The sequence below is a fragment of the Heptranchias perlo genome, chromosome 21 (genome assembly GCF_035084215.1).
Source record: "Heptranchias perlo isolate sHepPer1 chromosome 21, sHepPer1.hap1, whole genome shotgun sequence".
Classification (NCBI taxonomy): domain Eukaryota; kingdom Metazoa; phylum Chordata; class Chondrichthyes; order Hexanchiformes; family Hexanchidae; genus Heptranchias; species Heptranchias perlo.
The window spans coordinates 40,466,696-40,479,108 of record NC_090345.1 but is presented as its reverse complement, the minus strand read 5'-3'; the positions used below and the strand labels follow the sequence as shown (position 1 = coordinate 40,479,108).

The following is a 12,413-nucleotide window of genomic DNA, read 5'->3' as shown; positions in this document are numbered from 1 at the left end:
GAGGAAGCAGCCTGTCTCTGCCACCAAGAAGGCCTGGCTCGAGGTGGCAGAGGAGGTCACCAGCACCACCAACATATCGCCCACCTGCATACAGTGCAGGAGGTGCTTCAATCACCTAAGTAGGTCAGCCAAAGTGAGTACACTTACTCATTCCCCTACACTCCGTCTGCCACATCACCGCCCCCACCCCACATTTCCTTCTGCACAGCCAACACTACTCTATCACATCACCCCTCACACCCACTCAAAGCTCATTCTCATCTTAGCTGCACTTACTCACCTCGCCAGTACTCATCCCGCCACTACCACTCAACCCAATCCTCATACAATCTCATGGCTCTATCTCATACTCACCCTCTCATGCATCTCTTTCACAGTCAGCCTCACTCAACCTGCCACTACCTGTGCTGCAGCCACAGGGCATGCATCACATATGTGCAGTAAGAAGCGTAAGGCAAACTTGTCGTGAGCATGAAGGGGATGCACAAGGGTGTTTGAGGGTTTGTCATGGTTTTTACGTCTATTTAATTTCTGAGCAACTCACATTACATATTATATTATCACCACTACTGCCACGTCTTTGCGAATCTTGTCTGGTTTGTGCAATAATGCCCTTTCTTGAGGATCACTATGAAGATCCACAACTGATGCCACCCATTGTGTCACTGCAGAGTGGGTGTAGGTGTATTTGCAGGGCTCTTTTGTGCAGATGACTGAGAGATGTCGGCGATGTCTCCGGTGGCACCCTGGAAGGATGCGGAGGAGAAGTTGTTGAGGGCAGTGGTGACTTTGACAGCGACAGGTAAGAAGATGATGCTCGGGCCAGCCGGGAGCAGCTCGGCATGAAGGAGGCTGCAGATGTCCACGACTACATGTCGAGTGACTCTGAGCCTCCGTGTGCACTGCTGCTCAGAGAGGTCCAGGAAGCTGAGCCTCGGTCTGTAGACCCTGTGCCGAGGGTAGTGCCCTCTGCGACGCATCTCTCTCTGCCGTTGCCCTCCCTCCTGCTGTGCAGGTGGATGTGTCACAGCACTGTGTTGTGGAGCTCCACGTGTCAGAGGTGGACGGTGTGGCCTGCGAGGCTGGTGATGCTGTTCGCCCTCCGAGGAGGTCATGACTGCAGCTACGGCGGCCCCCATCCGGAAGATGTACATCTGAGGGGGTCTGCAAAGTAGGTAAATGTGTCTGGACACCGGGGTAAGTGTGCAAGTTGGTGAATTTTATTGTTAGGAGGAGGGTGGTGGAGGCCAAACTTTGTCCAAAGTGACAGAGTGGCCTCCTGCAATGAGTGAGGGTCTCCCACCTCCCACCACCCCCCCCCCACCCGACCTGTCAAATGGACCTTTGCAGCTGCCACAGGCTGATGGCTGCAACACGTCCATTTGAACTGGGAGTGTTTCCCCCAGTACGGGAAACAGTCTCAGTTCATAGCAAAATCCCACCCCTCCTAAAATATCAGGTCAATCACGTCTGTAAACAACCTGAAGTACCTGTTTAAGTACTTTAAGTGGCACCCCGCTGGCTTTAATTGCCGGCGGGAGTCCCACATGCAGGGGCTGCGCGCGCATATCAGCGCGTCACTGGGGAACCCAGAAGTGGGCGGGTTGGAGCCGGGCTCCGGACCCGCCCCGGGAATCCCCGATTTTCGCAGCCCCCCCGTCACGAACGTACCCGATCGCGGGTGCTAAAATCGAGCCCAAAGAGTCAGCAAAGTGATATTGACAGGTTCAGTGAGTGGGCAAGAAGGTGGCAGATGGAGTATAATGTGGGGAAATGTGAAATTATCCACTTTGGTGGAAGAATAGAAAAACAGAATAATTTTTAAATGGTGAGGAACTATTAAATGTTGGTGTTCAGATAGATTTGGGTGTTCTTGTACACGAAACACAAAAACCCTTTAATCAAACTCATGTTTGGCAACTGATTAACCAATCGTTATCGTGGAATGTACATTCAGGTACAGCAAGCAATTTGGAAGGCGAATGGTATGTTGGCCTTTATTGCAAGGGGGTTGGAGTACAAGAGTAAAGAAGTCTTGTTGCAATTGTGCAGGGTTTTGGTGAGACCACACTTGGAGTACAGTTTTGGTCTCCTTACCTAAGGAAGGATATACTTGCGTTAGAGGTGGTGCAATGAAGGTTCACTAGATTGATTCTTGGGATGAGAGGGTTATTCTATGAGGAGAGATTGAGTAAAATGAGCCTATGCTCGCAGGAGTTTAGAAGAATGAGAGGTGATCTCATTGAAACAAATAAGATTCTGAGAGGGCTTGACAGGGTAGATGCTGAGAGGTTGTTTTCCCTGGCTGGAGAGTCTAGAACTAGGGGGCATAGTCTCAGGATAAGGGGTCGGCTATTTAGGACTGAGATGAGGAGAAATTTCTTCATTCAGAATCTTTGGAATTCTCTACCCCAGAGGGCTGTGGATGCTCAGTCATTGAGTATATTCAAGGCTGAGATCGATAGATTTTTGGACTCTAAGGGAATCAAGGGATATGGGGATTGGGCGGGAAAGTGGAGTTGAGGTCGAAGATCAGCCATGATCTGACTGAATGGCAGAGCAGGCTCGAAGGGCCGTATGTCCTACTCCTGCTCCTATTTCTTATGTTAATGCAGAGAAGTATGAAGTGATGCATTTTGGTCGGAAGGATGAAGAGAGGCAATATAAACTAAATGGTACAAATTTAAAGGGGGTGCAGTGACAGAGAGATCTGGGGGTGCACATACACAAATCTTTGAAGGTGGCAGGGCAAGTTGAAAAGGCTGTTAAAAAAGCATATGGGATCCTTGGCTTTATTAATAGTGGCATAGAGTACAAAAGCAAGGAAGTTATGCTAAACCTTTATACAACACTGGTTAGGCCTCAGCTGGAGTATTGTGTCCAATTCTGGGCACCACACTTTAGGAAGGATGTCAAGGCCTTAGAGAGGGTGCAGAAGAGATTTACTAGAATGATACCAGGAATGAGGGACTTCAGTTATGTGGAGAGACTGGAGAAGCTGGAGTTGTTCTCCTTAGAACAGAGATGGTTAAGGGGAGATTTGATAAAGGTTTTCAAAATCATCAACAGTTTTGATGGAGTAAATAAAGAGAAACTGTTTCTAGTGGCAGAAGGGTCAATAACCAGAGGACACAGATTTAAGATAATTGGCAAAAGAGCCGGAGGCGACATGAGGAAACATTTTTTTAAGCAGCAAGTTGTAATGATTTGGAATACACGGCCTGAAAGATTGGTGGAAACAGATTCAGTAGTAACTTTCAAAATCCCGATTCACCACATGCCCAATCCCGATTCACAGCATCGCCCGGTCCCGATTCACCGCATCGCCCGGTCCCGATTCACCGCATCGCCCGGTCCCTTACATCTACAAGGTTTAATATTGAGCTACCTAATGAAAAGCAAGTTAATGTTGTAAGATTATTTTTGCAATACTTTTACACTTTTTAAATGTTTACAACTATCCATTAAAAATGACCATCTTCTGACATGCTAATGGCTGATATCATTGAAATCACAAGCCGTGAATTGTCCATAATAATACAGACAAATTGGGCGCCATTCAGAGCAGGAAATATGCATTCATGTCTTTCAGGTTGCAGGAGATATACAAAGTTATTAAAAGTACAGAAAAACTTTTGTTTTTTGGCACTCTAAGTGCTGCAGAATTCAGGTCAACAGATTTGCAGAATTATAATGTAAGTGAAAGGGAGGCACATCTTGGCCCAGCTTTCCCAACGCAATTTAAAATTCCAGCCAGTAATGCAATCTATTTTAGCTCTTGTCCCACAGTACGGGTTCTTGTAACTGCTGATCTCAGAAGATAATTCCAATTGCGTAGAGTACAGACAAAAACCATAGGTGGTGCTGTTTGCAAACTTCAGCATTAAATATACCTTTATAAACACCCAAGGATAGATTTTCCTCTCCAGTTATAATGGTGAACCAACGTAATCTGCACAGGTGGGGGAAGAAACTTAGGTGGGAAACCATTCCGCTGACTCGCCACTGCCCCAGGATTACCCACCAGAAGTGAGTTCTTATTTTAATATAATATATCCGCCCAAAAAATGAACGGACATATTATAACAAGATGCAAATAATGGGATGATGTGCCATCATGGGCACCTTAGCATCATTGAGTGTAAGGAACGCAGATATACTCCTGGCATCCAGTATTGTTAACATCCGCGGGGGCTGGGAGAGGGTACTAAATGTTAAAGGGGCACTTTGACTTAAGTCAGTTGATTGCAGAGTGATCGATTCCATTCATCGAGAGACAAAATTTAAACAATTCAACTTTCAAGAATTTTTTTTCTAATCTACAGCCAGCTATACGAAGCTGTGGTGAGAGACCATAACCATTTCCCTCCCTTTACCTAAGGCCAGTTTCCCTTCCTTTCCCTTCACACCTGTGACATCGCAAGTGGCCCCGATGATCAACACAATTGTTTAAATCAACTTGACTCGAGGAAATGGCTCAGAGGCATGGCCCCAGGCGATGGGTGGGCGGAGGCCCTGCCCACTGAAGATCTGTCGTCATTGTGGCACCAGAAGTCAATCTGCTCCTTGGTATCTCCACATACCATGAGCTATGAAATCCAACAGAATAAATCTACCTGTTTTAATGGGGCACCATTATTGAGGTTAGATTCTCATTTGTACCGTCTGGAGTTCAGAAGAATGAGAGGTGATCTCATTGAACTATATAAGATTCTAAGGGGGCTTGATAGGGTAGATGCTGTGAGGTTGTTTCCCCTGGCTGGAAAGTCTAGAACGAGAGGGCATAGTCTCAGGATAAGGGGTCGGCTATTTAGGACTGAGATGAGGAGGAATTTCTTCACTCAGAGGGTCATGAATATTTGAAAGTCTCTAACCCAGAGGGCTGTGGATTCTTAGTCGTTGAGTAAATTTAAGACTGAGATCGGTAGATTTTTGGACACTAAGGGAATCAAGGGGTATGCGGATTGAGCGGGAAAGTGGAGTTGAGGTCGAAGATCAGCGACGACCTTATTGAATGGCGGAGCAGGCTCGAGGGACCGTATGGCCTATTCCTGCTCCTATTTCTTGTGTTTCTTTAAATGATTTTGACTTTTCAGTTTAGTCACACTGAATTTTTTTTTAGATCAAATACAGTTATCGTTGTTCTTCTTGATGTTGAGTGATTGAAATCTTCCTTCTAAGTGCTACTTGACTCAGTTGGTGGCAACCTTGGCTCTGAGTCAGGAGACTGTGGGTTCAAACCCAACTCCAGGACACCTCCACTCCACTTGCTGGAGCTGCCATCTTTCAGATGAGATTTTAAAGCTTTGTCTGCCAATTTTGGTGGTTCATTTAGTTTGAGAATTTGAATTCAGTTTAAAATATCTGGAAATAAAAAGCTGGCCTCAGTAAAAGTGACCATGAAGCTGCCGGATTGTCGTAAAAACCCAATGGGTTCACTCATATCCTTTAGGGAAGGAAACCTGCCATCCTTACCCGGTCTGGCCTATATGTGACCCCAGTCCTACATCAACGTGGTTGACTCTTAACTGCCTTCTGAAGTGGCCTAACAAGTCATTCAGTTTTATCAAACCCCTCTCAAGGCAACAAGGAATGGGCAATAAATGCCCGCCTTGCTAGCGATGCCCACATCCCGAGAATTAATGTACAAAAAAAAGGCTTAAAAGATCCCATGGCACTATTTGAAGAAAAGCAGGGAGGCCCTGCCCATCCTGACCAAAATTCCTCCTTCAACCAAAACTACCAAAAATAGATAAGCTGGTCATTCATCTCATTTGCCATCATTTACCTACACAACAACAGTGACTGTACTTCAAACGTAATTCACTGATTGTGAAGCACTTTGGGAGTCCCTGAAGATGTGATAAGTGTTATATAAATGCCAGTTCCTTCTTTCTCTCAAAAGGCAGCATTTCTCAAAGGTTAAGAAGGTACTTGGCTTTATTTGAGGAAGAAAGTTCCTTGAGCGCATTGTTTAGTAGAATTAGAAAGGCTTCACAATATGATTTTGTATTTCAGTTATCGGATCACTGGGTGTTCTAAGCCATGTAGACTCAGAGGCTCACAGGTTTAGCACATGATTAATGCTGAGTTAGCCAATCTCAGTTTATGCTACATTGGCAATTCTACAATTAACTTCCAAAGCCCCAAACAAGGGAGGGGGAAACAATGGCTAGAATCCCCTGCTCCTGATCATATGCTCTGAGCTGAAACTGTGCTTGCATGGATATGGTCCATGGATTCCATCACAGTTGAATAGCCTACCAATACCCTCTACATAGACTCAGACGCTGTCTGAAGAGGGGAGAAAACTTTGAAATACTTGACCTTTTTAGTTTGTAATAGAAGCTGCCCATTCTGAATACAATGTTTTATACTGAATGTTTGACATAATTACAGTTAGAATGTGCCAAGCAGCTCAGTATTGAGTGCATTTTGCATAGAGGCACCGTCATGGCAGCTGTGGAGGAAGAAGACCTCCAGATGCAGCAAATGGACCACCAACAGGAGCTGGAGCAACAGGAGGAGCCTACAGAAGGTAACCGATTATTGGCAGCAAGAGACATTTGTGCATCTGTCATACCAAAGACCTTTCCCCAGTGCTGCCGCACCCTGACACCTCTTTCCCACTCCGATAAGTCCCTGTTGCCCCTTTCCCACGCTCCCAAATACTATCGCTACACAGTGCTCCAACACCCCCTTCCTAGTTTTCCCAGACCCTCACACTTCCCAATCCTATGACACCTTATGATCCCTGCTCACAAACTCCAAACTCCTAACACTACCAATCCACATGGCGCCTTCTAATTATACACAGTTCCTACAATCTACCTACCTTGTGACCTGCAACATCTTCCCTACCAACTTTCTTAGTATCCCAACCCTTAAAAAAAAGCTAAAAAGATCAAATTAACTACATAGTTAAAATAACTTCTAATAGTAAAGACCACTGATTTACAGTCTTTACACAAAAATGCACATAATCATATAATTTGAACCCAAAAATATCACTAACACTCCTACAGTACTCTAGTAAAAACGTGATCATCATGAATGAGAGTCTATATACTATATTATGCCTTATGTATCGTGAAACACTATATCCCCTGACTCAACGTGAGGACTCCACGAGAGATCTGCCAGGGCTCTCTTTATATAGTAAAGAATTTGTCTGATGTAATCCATTTGAAAACAACTGGGTCAGCTCTGGGCAATATAGGCAGGGGCACTGTGAAATAGGGTGTGCTCTGGTTCATTCAGTTTGACAGAAGTATTTCATCATGAAGTTGGTTAATGCTTGGCAGTAGGTCTTCTGGGATTGAAGAGGGTTTGAAAGCTTATGGTCAATAATGGGTCTTCGGAACAATGTGTTCTATCACCATTGTAATTTGCAGTTGGTCAAGTCAACTTCAGATGCCAAAAAGCTGGGCCGTGAGCCAGATCCAGACCGCCAGTGTTTCCGTTGCACACCACAAATCCAATTCAGGAAATTTGGATCAGTAGCCCTGCTCACGCCCTTTAAAGCGTAACATCTACCCATAACTAACAAAAACGGTTTCTACTGAGAATTGTAGAAATTCCTGAAAGGTGGAGGGGAGGGAGGGGGAGATCACCGGATCACCCAAGGTAATATCAATGGGAGACCAGAGGAACCCCCAGAGATACAGCGTGCACAGCTGAAGGCGGTCATTGGAGTTTCTGCCAGATTTATGGTAGGTGACCAGGAGAATCCCAACAGAATTTCAGGGCCCATGTGTTTTACTGATAAAATGTGTTACAGTGAAACATTAAGTTAGGAGCCAATTGCAAGATATAGAATGTATATGCACTTGTAGTGTTGCTTCTTCTAATCACTTATTCTGATATTTTGGCATTGCTGCACATTACTACGATATTTTTTGGGTCTTTTACCATTTTAATTGCAGCTATATTTTTGGCTTCTGTGTTTCAGACACTCTGTTAAGAGAGTCCTTGCTCTTTACATCTTCAAGAGTGTTCATATTTAGTTAAGCTCATTATCCAGGATAACAAAAAGAAAACCTTTCTTTATACTGTGACTGGTTCTATTCCAATGTCTGCACAGGATCCTCCTCATGTGCTTGAGAAGTGACAGAATGGCACTACACTAGACCTTGTTTTTTTAGGCTTTAATTTCCAGGCAAATTTATTAAACAATCAAACAACTGAATAAATAACAATGATGTATTATATAATCATTGTTAGACTATGTTCACTCCTCGTTTAAGAAAAATAATAAATGGTTCACAAACTTTATACTGAACTATATTTTATGATAAACTTTTTTTCTATATATAACCATTCTCTTATATTCTCACCAATGATGTCTATGTCTGGCTCGTTGATTCTTGGACGACCTCACTTCACAGAATCGAAATCAATATCAAAGAATTTTTTGAAAAGCTCCATCAACCAAGGTTCGTGGAATCTGAATAATAATTTTCTCAATTCAAAAGGAGCTGCCAGCCATACACCTATCTGAAGCAATCACACAGCATGTTTATATAGTTACAAAGGGGGTGATTTTAGGAGGCAATTACGGGTGCATTGGTGGCGGGGGAGCTCCGAAAATCACGGAAATCCCTTTCGGGTTCAAAAGCCGGTTCCAAGCCGCCGACTTCTGAGTTTCCCAAGGACCCACCTGTGTGCGTTCGGGCGACCCGAAAACAGAAATCCCGCCGGCAATTAAAGCCGGCGGGATGACAGTTAAAGAGCCAAATGTACCTCATTGAGGCACTTAAGGTACTTTACCTGTGACATATGAAGTAATTGGAAAGATTTTTAACTTAACTGGGCGGCTTGCCCACTGCTTCTGATTCACGCCTGGTGGAGGCGTGAAGGGCCAGACCAGGGAACAAGAAACAAAATAAATTAAATAAAAAACCATGCAAGGAAGTGAAAACACTAAATGAACCTGCCTTTGAAACCTGCTCCAATGTCTGATGTCTCCCTCTTCACCCTCCCCCCCCTGCCCGCCCTGGTCTTCCCCTCTCTCCACTGTTGTAATATAGGAAATGTGGCAGTCAATTTGTGCACAGCAAGGTCCACAAATAGCAATGTGATAATGATCAGATAATCTGTTTTAGTGATGTTGGATGAGGGTTAAATATTGGCCAGGACACCAGGGAGAACTCTCCTGCTCTTCTTTGTGTAGTGCCATGGGATCTTTTATGTCCATCTGAGAGGGCAGACAGGGCCTCGGTTTACTGTCTCATCCGAAAGATGGCATCTCCAACAGTGCAGCACTCCCTCAGTACTGTACTGAAGTGTCAGCCTAGATTATGTGCTCAAGTCTCAGGAGTGGGACTTGAACCCACAACCTTCTGACTTAGAGGTGAGAGTGCTATCACTGAGCCACGGCTGACACTGTACACACCTTTATGTTTGCATCCACAAAACTTCTCCTGGATAGTAGAATTCCAATTTGAAAGCAGGAAATATAAATTAAATACTGCCTGGTTGGAACTAATACTATAGCTCCCAGTCTCAGACCAATAACTGAGTGCAAATGTACCTTAAACATACATAATACTGTTAAAATCGAGAGGAATTCTCTTTCTCCCAATTATATTTCTCCCAATTTATATGAAATGAATCAAATTCAGAAAACGAGTTACTCAAGGTTGGCGATTTCAGGTGAATTCACAAATGGGGGAGACGAGTGTGCCATTTTGAAGAAAAATGTCAAAGCTTTTTGGTTTCACAAGTATATAAATGATAGGATCTTCAAAACTGAAACTGAACTTAAATTCCAAGGAAACATAAAGCTTAAAAAGTCCACAGGGAAAGATTACTGTGTGTGTTACACTATCATTCCCATGGCCTATTTATCACCCCATTACATTCTCTTCCACTGTTCTATTTTTTCCCCAACTGACACTCACACCAATCACAATTTGCCAAGATAAACAAAGAGCAGGGACTTTTCTTTGCAGCTCAGACTTGTGTTGAATTAAAAAGATTAATTTTGGAATGCAATTTTGTATTGTGCACTTGAAAGATATTATTTCTTGCAAAATTTTGGAGATTGAATTATTTGACTTTGGGAAGTTGCTGTCATGTCCAATTCGCCTGTGATTTTTCACAAGGCAGTCACCAGTACCTCAATGGAAATATTGGATTATTAAGTCACCTTTCATATGACAACATTTGTCATTAGTCGCGCTGTACAAATCTTCAGATGGTCGACTTTTAAAAATTAATTTCTTAATTGACAAGAGCTTGCCCATCAGCTCTAATTTTTGAGCAGAATGTGCTGTTTCTTAAATCAATAAATTAAAATGATCTTACTATCACTGTATGCAAATTATAAAATGATACAATCTCGTCAATATGTTCCATTAGATCTTAAAAAGAGAAATTACAATTTGCCCATCTGTTTGGTATTTTTGGAGTGTCGTAATGAGAAACAAATGAATTATAACTTATACAGTCCCAAATATCTATAATCAGATAAAACGGTTGCTTTTTCGCTTGTATTACCCATTTGGAGCCTCAAAACAAAACTCCAATGTAAATGAGCATTGCATCTAATTAAATTAAATGAACAGTCAGGATTTGACTGCCTGCATTTCTGAGGAGCAGCACACGGACTGTGGGAGCGAGGAAAGGAACAAGCCGGTTAATAGCAGACATTATGATGTATTGGACAAGGAGGGGGAGGAAAATTACTTGAATGTTGTTTCAAGCAGGGAGGAATCGATGCAACAACAAAAAAAACGAACCTCTTTAGAAATTCCATATACTCCGCATGCTTGATCAGTCCTGTCCTCATCATTATAGTCTGGAAACATTGTCGATCGATGGCCCAAAGTTTTACATTCATAAGAGCTGCCAAACCACAAAAGGAGAAACAATGTTAACCAACAAGTGAAAAAGAAACCTTTTTTTTTAAAAGCACATTTGAATCCATTAAAAAGGCAGCAAATACATAGCACAGATATCAGTACTCTTTACTTGAAGGTAAACTTTCTGATATTCCAATTTTGTACCGTCAATTATATTATTAAAAATATAATTTCAGGCACTCCCGCTATTCAACCAGGCCCAATATTTTGACTATGAGCAGGCTCAGCTGTCTGCAGCTGATATTCGACTCATTACCACAGTGACATGTGCAAAGGGCTCCCTATCACAGCTGTCATATCCTGAGCAGCAAGGAGCCGGAATTGACAAACTACTTAAAAAACCTCACTTAATTACAGAGTGATCGATTCCATTCGTCAAGAAGCAAAATTGAAACATTTCAACTTAATAATTTTTTTTCAATCTTCAGCCAGCAGCACCATCCTCATGTGCCGTGGTGAGACACCATAACCATATCCCTCCCTTCACCTGAGGCCACCCTCATGACACCATAAATGTAGGGTTGTCCACTCTGATTGGACATATTCTTGGAGGTGTCATCACATCACGTCCCCCAACCACCCTGCCCCCAGCTCCCGCCATTGGTCACCCGAAACATCCACCCTTGCAGTGCACCATCTTGCCAGACCAATTGGAAAGTGAACAGACTCTTTGTTACCCCGTTAGATGATTCTTGCCCGTTGGTCAAACAGCCATTTTTCCCATCGACAATATTTTTACAACTAATAAATGAAAGTGCTCAAAATAAATGCAAAAAACACTATTTTTCTTTTAATGCCTCGATGACATTTCTCCCGGGTTGCAGCGGTGTCCAGGAAATCAATCTCTAATTCCTAGAGACTCCAGGAAAACATAATTGTTTAAATCACCGTGACAACAGGAAATGGCTCAGAGTCAAGGCCCCTGGCGAGGGGTGGGCAGAGGTCCTGCCCCACTGAAGATCTGTCGCCACTGTGGCATCGGAGGTAAGTCTGCTCCCTGGTATCTCCACATACCTCGAGCAGTGATATTCGACCATGTAAATCTGCCTGTTTTAATGGGCACGATTATTGAGGTAAGAGTCTCATTGTTTTAATAGATAAGGATTTTTCAGTTTAGTCAAACAGAATTATGTTTTAGATCAAATGAAGTTATCAAGTTGTTCTTCTTAATGTTAAGAGATCGAAATATTTCTTCTAAGTGCTATTTGATTCAGTTGGTGGCAACCTTGCCTCTGAGTCACGAGTCTATGGGTTCAAACCCTACTCCAGCACTTGAGCACATAATCTTGGCACGGTGCCCCACGGAGTAGGTGCTGCATTGCTGGAGGTGCCATCTTTCAGATGAGATGTTAACGGCTCCATCTGCCAAATTTGGTTCTTCAGGTGGGCATAAAAAATCCCATGCCACTATTTGAAGGAAAGCAGGGAGTCCTGCCCATCTTGACCAAGATTCCTCCTTCAACCAAAACCACCAAAAATAGATAAGCTGGTCATTCATCTCATTTGGCATCATTTGCCTAAACAACAGTGACTGTATTTCAAAAATAA

General features: G+C 43.2%; 1 protein-coding gene across 4 annotated transcripts in view; it reads right to left on the bottom strand.

Moving 5' to 3' along the window:
• The window catches only part of prkg1b (protein kinase cGMP-dependent 1b), a 609,599-nt gene that overhangs the window by 205,422 nt on the left and 391,764 nt on the right, over positions 1-12,413 (bottom strand). For all 4 annotated transcript variants that reach the window (XM_068002574.1, XM_068002575.1, XM_068002572.1 and 1 more), the window contains exon 4: positions 10,743-10,848. In XM_068002574.1, coding sequence (XP_067858675.1) covers positions 10,743-10,848 — 106 coding nt within the window. The remainder of the gene's footprint in view (positions 1-10,742; positions 10,849-12,413) is intronic.